Source organism: Oncorhynchus tshawytscha, linkage group LG28 (assembly GCF_018296145.1).
Source record: "Oncorhynchus tshawytscha isolate Ot180627B linkage group LG28, Otsh_v2.0, whole genome shotgun sequence".
Taxonomy (NCBI): Eukaryota; Metazoa; Chordata; class Actinopteri; order Salmoniformes; family Salmonidae; genus Oncorhynchus; species Oncorhynchus tshawytscha.
The window spans coordinates 45,014,249-45,026,481 of record NC_056456.1 but is presented as its reverse complement, the minus strand read 5'-3'; the positions used below and the strand labels follow the sequence as shown (position 1 = coordinate 45,026,481).

Here is a 12,233-nt window from a genome sequence, read left to right as displayed (position 1 = left end):
ACCTATCTGTTGCTATCCTCCTATCTGTTGCTATCTGTTGCTCTCTCTTTCTGTTGCTGTCCACCTTTCTGTTGCTCTCCACCTTCTGTTGCTGTCCACCTATCTGTTGCTGTCCCCTATCTGTTGCTGTCCACCTATCTGTTGCTCTCTCTTTCTGTTGCTCTCTCTTTCTGTTGCTGTCCACCTATCTGTTGCTGTCCACCTATCTGTTGCTGTCCACCTATCTGTTGCTCTGTCTTTCTGTTGCTGTCCACCTATCTGTTGCTCTCTCTTTCTGTTGCTGTCCACCTATCTGTTGCTCTCCACCTATCTGTTGCTCTCTCTTTCTGTTGCTATCCACCTTTCTGTTGCTCTCTCTTTCTGTTGTTGTCCCCCTATCTGTTGCTGTCCCCCTATCTGTTGCTGTCCCCCTATCTGTTGCTCTCTCTTTCTGTTGCTATCCACCTTTCTGTTGCTCTCTCTTTCTGTTGTTGTCCCCCTATCTGTTGCTCTCTCTTTCTGTTGCTGTCCACCTATCTGTTGCTCTCTCTTTCTGTTGCTGTCCACCTATTTGTTGCTGTCCCCCTATCTGTTGCTGTCCCCCTATCTGTTGCTCTCTCTCTTTCTGTTGCTGTCCACCTATCTGTTGCTCTCTCTTTCTGTTGCTATCCACCTATCTGTTGCTTTCCATCTAACTGGGTATTTACATTGTGTCACGCTACCCACCACCCACCAACCCATCTTTTACGCTACTGCTACTCTCTCTTTATCATATATGCAATGTCCCTTTATTAACCATATCTACATTTACATTCTACCTCAATCAACCCGACTAACTGGTGCCTGTATATAGCCTCGCTACTGCTATAGCCTCGCTACTGTATATAGACTCGCTAATGATATTTTTCACTGTCTTTTTACTGTTGTTTTTATTTCTATACTTACCTATTGTTCACCTAATACCTTGTTTATTTTTTGAATATATATATATTTTTTGAAATTGCACTGTTTGTTGGAGCCTGTAAGTAAGCATTTCACTGTAAGGTCTACACCTTTTGTATTTGGGGCACGTGACAAATAAACTTTGATTTGATTTGTCACTGCAACCTTAAAGGTCCTCAATGATTTCACCATTGCCCTTGTTTCGAAGCAATATTGTGCTGTTATATTATTGACCTGGCAAAAGTTTTTGGAATGGACTACCATATCATTTTTGTGGGCAGGCTAAGAAGTATGTCTCTGAGGGGTCTTTGGCCTGGTTTGCTAACTACCTCTTTCAAAGAGTGCTGTGTATAAAGTCATAAAATCTGCTGTCTCAGCCACTTCCTGTCACCAAGGGAGTACCCCAAGGCTCAATCCTAGGCCCCACGCTCTTCTCATTTTACATCAACAACATAGCTCAGGCAGTAGGAAGCTCTCTCATCCATTTATATGCAGATGATACAGTCTTATACTTAGCTGGCTGCTCCCTGGATTTTGTGTTAAATGCTCTACAACAAAGCTTTCTTAGTGTCCAACAAGCTTTCTCTGCCGTTAACCTTGTTCTGAACACCTCCAAAACAAAGGTCATGTGGTTTGGTTAGAAGAATGCCCCTCTTCCCACAGGTGTTATTACTACCTCTGAGGTTTAGAGCTTTAGGCAGTCACAACATACAAGCACTTGGGAGTATGGCTAGATGGTACACTGTCCTTCTCTCAGCACATATCAGAGCTGCAGCCTAAAGTTAAATCTATACTTGGTTTCCTCTATCGTAATCGCTCCTCTTTCACCCCAGCTGACAAACTAACCCTGATTCAGATGACCATCTTGCCCATGCTAGATTACGGAGACATTTATTTTATAGATCGGCAAGTAAGGGTACTCTTGAGCGGCTAGATGTTCCCTACCATTCGGCCATCAGATTTGCCACCAATGCTCCCTATAGGACACATCGCTGCACTCTATACTCCTCTGTAAACTGGTCATCTCTCTATACCCGTTGCAAGACCCACTGGTTTATGCTTATTTATAAAACCCTCTTAGGCCTCACTCCCCCCATCTGAGATATCTACTGCAGCCCTCAACTTCCACATACAACACACGTTTTGCCAGTCACATTCTGTTAAAGGTCCCCAAAGCAAAGTTGTGGTGCTGTTGCCTGTGCCCAATAATGTTTGTACCATGTTTTATGCTGCTACCATGTTGTGTTGCTACCATGTTGTTCTTATGTTGTGTTGCTACCATGTTGTTCTTATGGTGTGTTGCTACCATGGTGTGTTATGTGTTGCTGCCTTGCTATGTTGCTGTCTTTGGTCTCTCTTTATGTAGTGTTGTCTCTCTTGTGTTTTATCCTATATTTATATTGTTTTTATTTTTAGTCCCAGGCCCCCGTCCCCGCAGGAGGCCCTTTGCCTTTTGGTAGGCCGTTATTGTAAATAAGAATGTGTTCTTAACTGACTTGCCTAGTTATCCTCTCTTGGGTAGGGGGTAGTATTTTGACATCCGGATGAAAAGCGTGCCCAAAGTAAACTTGTAATGATCGTTGTTGGAAGGATGGTCGGACCAAGATGCAGCTTGGGGTAGGTTAATTATTTAAATTTATGATAACAAAACACAAAACAAGAAAGAGTAACAAATGAAACTTCCAACTTTGTAGGGCTAAAAAGCAACAATAAAAAATCAAGATCCCACAAACAGGGAAAAGGAGCCTGGTTGCAGTTCATGTGTGCTTCCACTAGATGTCAACAGTCTTTAGAAATTGTTTGACGTTTTTCTTTTGAGAAAAGAAGAAGTAGTCCTATTCATTGTAAGTGTGACTCCAGGTGGACTCTATTGTTTTGGTGCGTGTGAACAGGAGCACGCTCCACGTTGTTTTTATCCGGTATTAGAAACAGTTTATTCCGTTTAAAATTTTATTGATTTTTTTTTTTTAACATTTTTACGGTAGGTTGGTTTAGGAATGTTGTTTGAAATGTTTGAACCAAGTTTACATTCATGTTGGGTGAGTTGAAACCGGTGTATTTCTGAATCAAATGCGCCAGATAAATTGAAGTTTTTTGGACATAGAGAAGGACATTATCGAACAAAAGGACCATTTGTGATGTTTCTGGGACATTTTGGAGTTCCAACAGAAGAAGATCTTCAAAGGTAAGGCATTAATTATATCGCTCTTTCTGACTTTTGTGTCGCACCTGCCTGGTTGAAATATGTTTTTCATGTGTTTGTATGCGGGGTGCTGTCCTCAGATAATCGCATGGTGTGCTTTCGCCACAAAACCTTTTTGAAATCTGACACAGCGGCTGGATTAACAAGAAGTTAAGCTTTATTTTGATGTATAACACATATATTTTTAAGAATGTTAAATATTTGAATTTAGTATTTTGCGCTCCGCAATTTCACTGGATGTTGGCCAGGTGGGATGCTACCGTCCCATAAGAAGTTAAAGGTAAAATAAAATAAATACAATTATTATTATGCACAAAACAAATGAAGCACAGCGCTGTTTATGACTTCAAGCCTATCAACTCCCAAGATTAGGCTGGCAATACTAAAGTGCCTATACAAACATCCAATAGTCAAAGGTATATGTAATACAGTCGTGGCCAAAAGTTTTTGAGAATGACACAAATATTAATTTTCACAAAGTCTGCTGCCTCAGTTTGTATGATGGCAATTTGCATATACTCCAGAATGTTATGAAGAGTGATCAGATGAATTGCAATTAATTGCAAAGTCACTCTTTGCCATGCAAATTAACTGAATCCCAAAAAAACATTTCCACTGCATTTCAGCCCTGCCACTAAAGGACCAGCTGACATCATGTCAGTGATTCTCTCGTTAACACAGGTGTGAGTGTTGACGAGGACAAGGCTGGAGATCACTCTGTCATGCTGATTTGAGTTTGAATAACAGACTGGAAGCTCCAAAAGGAGGGTGGTGCTTGGAATCATTGTTCTTCCTCTGTCAACCATCGTTACCTGCAAGGAAACACGTACCGTCATAATTGCTTTGCACAAAAAGGGCTTAAGGATATTGCTGCCAGTAAGATTTCACCTAAATCAACCATTTACCGGATCATCAAGAACTTTAAGGAGAGTGGTTCAATTGTTGTGAAGAAGGCTTCAGGGCGCCCAAGAAAGTCCAGCAAGCGTCAGGACCATCTCCTAAAGTTGATTCAGCTGCGGGATCCGGGCACCACCAGTACAGAGCTTGCTCAGGAATGGCAGCAGGCAGGTGTGATTGCATCTTTTAGAGGATAGCCTGGTTTCAAGAAGGGCAGCAAAGAAGCCACTTCTCTCCAGAAAAAACATCAGGGACAGACTGATATTCTGCAAAAGGTACAGGGATTGGACTGCTGAGGATTGCGGTAAAGTAATTTTCTCTGATGAATCCCCTTGCCGATTGTTTGAGGCATCTGGAAAAAAGCTTGTCCAGAGAAGACAAGGTGAGCGCTACCATCAGTCCTGTGTCATGCCAACAGTAAAGCATCCTGAGACCATTCATGTGTGGGGTTGCTTCTCAGCCAAGGGAGTGGGCTCACTTACAATTTTGCCTGAGAACACAGCCATGAATAAAGAATGGCACCAACACATCCTCCGAGAGCAACTTCTCCCAACCATCCAGGAACAGTTTTTTGACGAACCATGCCTTTTCCACTATGATAGAGCACCTTGCCATAAGGTAAAAGTGATAATGAAGTGGCTCAGGGAACAAAACATCAATATTTTGGCCAGACCTTAATCCCAGGAAACTCCCCAGACCTTAATCCCATTGAGAATTTGTGGTCAATCTTCAAGAAGCGGGTGGACAAACAAAAACCCACAAATTCTGACAAGCTCCATGCATTGATTATGCAAGAATGGGCTGCCATCAGTCAGGGTGTGGGCCAGAAGTTAATTGGCAGCATGCCAAGGCGGATTGCAGAGATCTTGAAAAAGAAGGGTCCATCCACACTGCAAATATTGACTCTTTGCATCAACTTTAACACTTATGAAATGCTTGTAATTATACTTCAGCATTCCATAGTAACATCTGACAAAAATATCTAAAGACACTGAAGCGGCAAACTTTGTGGAAATTAATTTTTGTGTCATTCTCAAAACTTTTGGCCACGACTGTACAAATGCTATCAAGAGAAATAGTCCTATAATTCCTATAATAACTACAACCTAAAACTTCTTAACTGGGAATATTGAAGACTCATGTTAAAGGGAACCACCTGCTTTCATATGTTCTCATCATGTTCTGAGCAAGGAACTTAAACTTTAGCATTTTTACATGGCACATATTGAACTTTTACTTTCTTCTCCAACACTTTGTTTTTGCATTATTTAAACCAAATTGAACATGTTTCATTATTTATTTGAGACTAAATTTATTTTTTAAATGTATTATATTAAGTTAAAATAAGTGTTCATTCAGCATTGTTGTAATTGTCATTTTTTATATATATATATATTGGACGATTAATCGGTATCGGCGATGAAAAATCATAATCGGTCAATCTCTAGTCCTCAGAGCATGCTTCAGACCAGCTGGCTGGTGTGTTTATAGATATATTTAATCGCTCCCTATCCTCTGTTTTCCCCATATTCTTCAACATGGCTACCATTGTTGCTGTTCCCAAGAAGGCAAAGATAACTGAACTAATTGACTACTGCCCCGTAGCACTCACTTCTGTCATCATGAAGTGCTTTGAGAGGCTAGTCCAGGGTCATATCACCGCCATCTTACCGGCCACCCTAGACCCACTTCAGTTTGCTTCAAATTGTCAGCCTCTAATGACTTCTTGGTGTCAATAGCTAATATGCAAGCAATAACTTTTGTTTCTGTGAGTTGCCAAAAAGAAAAACCCTGACTATCATTTCCCAAGTCACGTGATGTTGACTGATCATCTGTTGAGGAAACTGGAGGCTGTATGGGGGAAGAACAGTCAACTGAAGGCTGTATGGGGGAAGAACAGTCAACTGGAAGGCTGTATGGGGGAAGAACAGTCAACTGGAGGCTGTGTATGGGGAAGAACAGTCAGCTGGAGGCTGTATGGGGGAAGAACAGTCAACTGGAGGCTGTATGGGGAAGAACAGTCAACTGGAGGCTGTATGGGGAAGAACAGTCAGCTGGAGGCTGTATGGGGGAAGAACAGTCAGCTGGAGGCTGTATGGGGGAAGAACAGTCAGCTGGAGGCTGTATGGGGGAAGAACAGTCAGCTGGAGGCTGTATGGGGGAAGAACAGAACAGTCAGCTGGAGGCTGTATGGGGAAGAACAGTCAGCTGGAGAACAGTCAGCTGGAGGCTGTATGGGGAAGAACAGTCAGCTGGAGGCTGTATGGGGGGGAAGAACAGTCATCTTGATGCTGTATGGGGGAAGAACAGTCATCTGTGGGGAAGAACAGTCAGCTGCTGTATGGGGGAAGAACAGTCAGCTGGAGGCTGTATGGGGGAAGAACAGTCAGCTGGAGGCTGTATGGGGGAAGAACAGTCAGCTGGAGGCTGTGGGGGAAGAACAGTGGGGGCTGTATGGGGGAAGAACAGTCAGCTGGAGGCTGTATGGGGAAGAACAGTCAAGGCTGTAACAGTCAGCTGGAGGCTGTATGGGGAAGAACAGTCAGCTGGAGGCTGTATGGGGGAAGAAGAACAGTCAGCTGGAGGCTGTATGGGGAAGAACAGTCAGCTGGAGGCTGTATGGGGAAGAACAGTCAGCTGGGCTGTAGGCAGTCAGCTGGGGCTGTATGGGGAAGAACAGTCAGCTGGAGGCTGTATGGGGAAGAACAGTCAGCTGGAGGCTGTATGGGGAAGAACAGGCTGGAACTGGAGGCTGTATTGGGGAAGAACAGGCAGTCACTGAAGGCTGTGGAGGCTGGGGGAAGAACAGTCAGCTGGAGGCTGTATGGGGGAAGAACAGTCATCTGTATGGGGAAGAACAGTTGATGAGGCTGTATGAGGCTGTATGGGGGAAGAACAGTCAGCTGGAGGCTGTATGGGGGAAGAACAGTCAGCTGGAGGCTGTATGGGGGAAGAACAGTCAGCTGGAGGCTGTAATGTGGAAGAACAGGCAACTGGAGGCTGTATGGGGGAAGATCCAGGCACCTCGATGATTAGGGTGGATTCCATCCTCCTTATAGAGCATTCTCTGCTTCATTAGGTGTCAAAGTTGTCTACAAAAGTTACACCAATGGAGCTGCAGAAGTCACGTAGCCAGTTGTGAAGCGCTATAGACTGCTAAAATGTTCACTACATCGACCAAGCGAGGGCACAGAGCCAGAAATTATAGAACGTATTTTTGTGTCCAGCAGAGACAGAATCAGTTCTTCAAAATCCTGTTTCAGCCATTCCGAGCTACCATTCCTAATGGAATTCTATCCCACGTGGGCTGCAACAGCATCAACCTCTATGTATTGACATATAACGGTGGGGAGCCTAGTAATACCATGTTCTTGTGACCTGGGGTAGATCATGTATTTTTCTCCCGTAACCGAGCCATTTGGTACCTTAGAGCTGCCTAAAACAACAGCCGGCGAGATGGGAGAGGAAATACACCCATTACTACACCTCGTATGATTCAGGATGACCCGTCAAGGACTGGCGAGAGGCACCATCTCGCACAGCTGCAACTCTTGGCACCTGGTTGAAGCCTCCCATAACCAATGAATCCTCATTCACCGTAGAAGCCACCGGAGAGGGAGACAGAACAGGGGACGAAGGTGCAGGTACCTCCGGAGCCTCATTCACCGTAGAAGCCACCGGAGAGGGAGACAGAACAGGGGACGAAGGCACTGGTACCTCTGGATCTGATCATGAAGTGGAAGCCCCAAGGGATGAAGTTGCTGGAACCTCTGGATCCAGGGCAGCGATGCTGTTTGAAGTCTGTATCAGGTCCGGGCTTCCCACCGCTAAGGAGGCCCCTCCTTGAAATATTCTCAATATGTTCATCAAAAGAGAGATCAGGGTCTAGAGTAACGCAGAGGTCCTTCAGAGTTTTATTTGAGACAACTGTACAACCATCAAGATTAATTGTCAGATCCAACAGAAGTTCTCTTTGTTTCTTGGGACCTAGAATTAGCATCTCTGTTTTGTCCGAGATTAAAAGTAAAACATTTGCCGCCATCCACTTCCTTATGTCCGAAACAAAGGCGTCCAGAATAGGACATTTTGGGGCTTCACCATGTTTCATCAAAATGTACAGCTGTGTGTCATCCGCATAGCAGTGAAAGCTGCCGAATGACATCACCCAGAGATGAGAGATTCGATATAGGCCAATAGTTTTGTACATTTTCCAGGTCAAGATTTGGCTTTTTCAAGAGAGGCTTTATTACTGCCACTTTTAGTGAGTTTGGTACACATCCGGTGGATAGGGAGTCATTTATTGTTCAACATAGGAGGGCCAAGCACAGGAAGTAGCTCTTTCAGTAGTTTAGTAGGAATAGGGTCCAGTATGCAGCTTGAAGGTTTAGAGGCTGTGACTTTTTAATTAATGTGTTGTTGGATTCTGGGTTAAACTTGGAACATTGCTATGCTAGAGACTGTTTTTTTACATCAGAAGTTAATGGTTATCTGTAGGGCCCAGATGGTTTTGGAATGTGGTGGACAGGAAGAAGTCACAGGATTGCTGTAGGGGATACGGATGGACATCTGTGGATTAGGCAAATGAGGGGTTGAGGTCAGGTCAGATCCCCTTAAGGGAGAAATGATGGTTTATTACCCTATTACTTCATCTTCCTGTCGAACCATCATAGATGTAAGGATTGGAGAGAAGGAGGAGTTCTTAAATTGGAGTATATACAGTATATACACTTGTGGTGGTGGAAACATGTTTTGTCTAATGCAGCTGTATTGATCCTCTGGGAAGAATTAAACTTGGTTATGCTTTCATAATGTCCATTGAGTTATTTACTCTGATAATTAGAACCTAACAGTGCCAAGAGATACAGGATTTAAAAATGTGAGTGTCTCCATTGATCCAAGGTCCTGTCTGTTCTGTGCAGACTCGGGACAACTGAGTTTTGGAGAAATACGCAGATTCAAAGAGGAGTCCGTAATTTGTTTTCAAATGATCATGATATTTTTGTCAAGAAGTTCATAAATTTATCACTGCTGAAGTGCAAGCCATCCTCTCTTGAGGAATGTTGCTTTTTAGTTAGCTTTGCGACAGTATCAAAACATAAATTTTGGATTGTTGGTATTCTCCTCAATTAGGTTGGAAAAATAGGATGATCGAGCAGGAGTGAGGGCTCTTCGATACTGATATTATTATTAATATATATTTCCAAGGTAGTCGGAAGACTTCCAGTTTGGTGAAGCACCATTTCTGTTCCAATTTTCTGGAAGCTTCAGGGCTCGGGTATTTTCTTTTCTTTTAACAAATATTAGTTTTTTTGTTTTTAGGGACTGCATCTAGGGTATTACGCTTTAGATCCTCAGTTGGGCAGAAATTAGCCCTATTTTGAGATGTGAGATATCACAATCTCTTTCAATAATGACAGGAATGGAGGAGGTCTTTATTCCAGTGAGATTGCTAAAGCGAACACCACCATGTTTAAGTTTTGCTCAATCTAGGTCGAGGCCCAGACACGGCCTCAATGGGGATAGGTGAGCTGACTACACTGACTGTGCTGGTGGCAGACTCCATTAAGCTGGCAGGCTGGCTAACAGCCTGCTGCCTGGCCTGCACCCTATCTCATTGTGGAGCTATAGGAGTTAGAGCCCTGTCTATGTTGGTAGATAAGATGAGAGCACCCCTCCAGCTAGGATGTAGTCTGTCACTCCTCAGCCAGCCAGGCTGGGTCCTATTTGTGGGTGAGTCCCAAAAAGAAGGCCAATTAGCTACGAATTCTATCTTTTGGGAGGAGCAGAAAACAGTTTTCAACCAGCCATTGAGTTGTGAGACTCTGCTGTAGAGCTCAATGCCGACACAATCTTTCTGGATAATTTATACGCTGAAGCTATGCTTGGTGACCTCTGACTGTTTCATCCTAACCTCGTTGGTGCCGACGTGGATAACAATATCTCTATACTCTCCACACTCGCCAGTTTTAGCCTTAGCCAGCACCATCTTCAGATTAGCCTTAACGTCAGTAGCCCTGCCCCTGGTAAACAGTGTATGATCGCTGGATGATTCTTTTTAAGTCTAATATTGTGGGTAATGTCATCGCCAATGACTCGGGTTTTCAATTTGTCAAAGCTAATGGTGGAAGGCTTCAGCGGCTCAGACCCTGTAACGGGTGGAGGAGAGACCTGAGAATCCTCGGCCTCTGACTCAAACTCGTTGCTTACATTACATTTTTTATTTAAACTTTATTTCAAATCAATCAAATCAAACTTTATTTTCCACATGTGCCGAATACAGCAAGTGTTAGAAATACTTATATAACAAGTGTTAGACTTTACCGTGAAATACTTAAGCCCTTAACCAACAGTGCAGTTCAAGAAGAAGAAAATATTTACCAAGTAGACTAAAATAAAAAGTAATAATAAACAGTAACACAATAAGAATAACGAGGCTATATACAGGGGGTACCGGTACCGAGTCAGTGTGCAGGGGTATAGACTAGTTGAGGTAATCTGTACATGTAGGTGGAGGTGAAGTGACTATGCATAGGTAACATACAAACAGTGAGTCCCAGCAGTGTAGAACGGGGGGTGTGTCAATGCAAATTGTCCGGTGCGATTTTTATGAATTGTTCAGCAGTCTAATGGCTTGGGGTAGAAGCTGTTGAGGAGCCTTTTAGTCCTAGACTTGGCGCTCTGGTACCGCTTTCCATGCGGAACCAGAGAAAACATTCTATAACTTGAGTGACTGGAGTCTCTGTCAATTTTATTGGCTTTCCTCTGACACTGCCTATTATATAGGTCCTGGATGGCAGGAAGCTTAGCCCCAATGATGTACTGGGTCATTCACACTACCCTCTGTAGCGCATTACGGTCAGATGTCGAGCAGTTGCCATAACAGGCGGTGATGCTCTCAATGGTGCAGCTGTAGAACCTTTTGAGAATCTTTTCAGTCTCCTGAGGGGGAAAAGGTTGTGTCGTGCCCTCTTCACGACTGTCTTGGTATGTTTGGACCATGATAGTTCTTTGGTGATGTGGACACCAAGGAACTTGAAACTCTCGACCCGCTACACTACAGCCCTGTCGATGTTAATGGTGGCCTGTTCTGTCCGCCTTTTCCAGCTACTTTGTCTTGCTCTCATTGAGGGAGAGGTTGTTGTCCTGGCACCACACTGCCAGTTCTCTGATCTCCCTATAGGCAATCTCATCATTGTCGGTGATCAGGCCTACCACCGTTGTGTCATCAGCAAACTTAATGATGGTGTTAGAGTCATGTTTGGCTACGCAGTCGTGGGTAAGCAGGGAATACAGGAGGGGACTAAGTACACACCCCTGAGGGGCCCCAGTGTTGAGGATCAGCATGGCAGACGTGTTGTTGCCTACTCTTATCACCTGGGGGTGGCCCGTCAGGAAGTCCAGGATCCAGTTACTAGGCAAGTCAGTTAAGAACAAATTCTTATATACAATGATGGCCTACCCCGGCCAATCCCGGACGATGCTGGGCCAATTGTGAGCCTCCCTATGGGAATCCCAATTACGGCCGGATGTGATGCAGCCCAACCCTAATGCCTCTTGCACTGAGATGCAGTGTCTTAGACCAGTCGAGAGCCAAGCTACAATCTGTACTTACTGGTGGCACAGACCCCGTTTCATCCTCTACTACACCTACATAATGATTGCATCTGCAACACGTCTATCCTTTTAAGTTTAGCATCAGTTTGTAATATTCTCAACAAAGATTCTATTATCAAAAGAGGAATAATGCCATAGACTTAAGTAGAAATTTGAAGACGTGTTTGTCTTTGTGTCCGTGTGTGTGTGTGTGTGTGTGTGTGTATGCACTTACAGGTTTGTCCTGCCTTCTCTCCCAGGTATCGGACGCGGTTCCGCGCGGCCTATAAGATCGCCTATAAGACTGTAACAGACCTGGAGTGGAGGTGTTGCCCTAGTTACCAGGGACCAGACTGCTCTGAGCTGAAGGCTGCTCCTAACAGACAGACAGTACCAGCCGGGTCACAGCCACCCCAAACCCAGTACCCAAACAGACAGATTGTACCAGCAGGGTCACAACCTCACCAAAACCAGTACCCTAACAGACAGACAGTGCCAGCAGGGTCACAGCCTCACCAGAACCATAACTCAGAGGAAGCACCACACTACCCCCAGACCAGATCCATCCCTGGACAGACCAGACACCCACAGAGTAAGATACTTTACAACATGACATGTT

The 12,233-nt window shown here is 44.2% G+C and overlaps 1 protein-coding gene across 1 annotated transcript in view; it reads left to right on the top strand.

The window, feature by feature from the left end:
- Positions 1-12,233, top strand: part of emilin2a (elastin microfibril interfacer 2a) — a 50,235-nt gene that overhangs the window by 10,759 nt on the left and 27,243 nt on the right. The window contains exon 3 of the mRNA XM_024392192.2: positions 11,875-12,206. Coding sequence (XP_024247960.2) covers positions 11,875-12,206 — 332 coding nt within the window. The remainder of the gene's footprint in view (positions 1-11,874; positions 12,207-12,233) is intronic.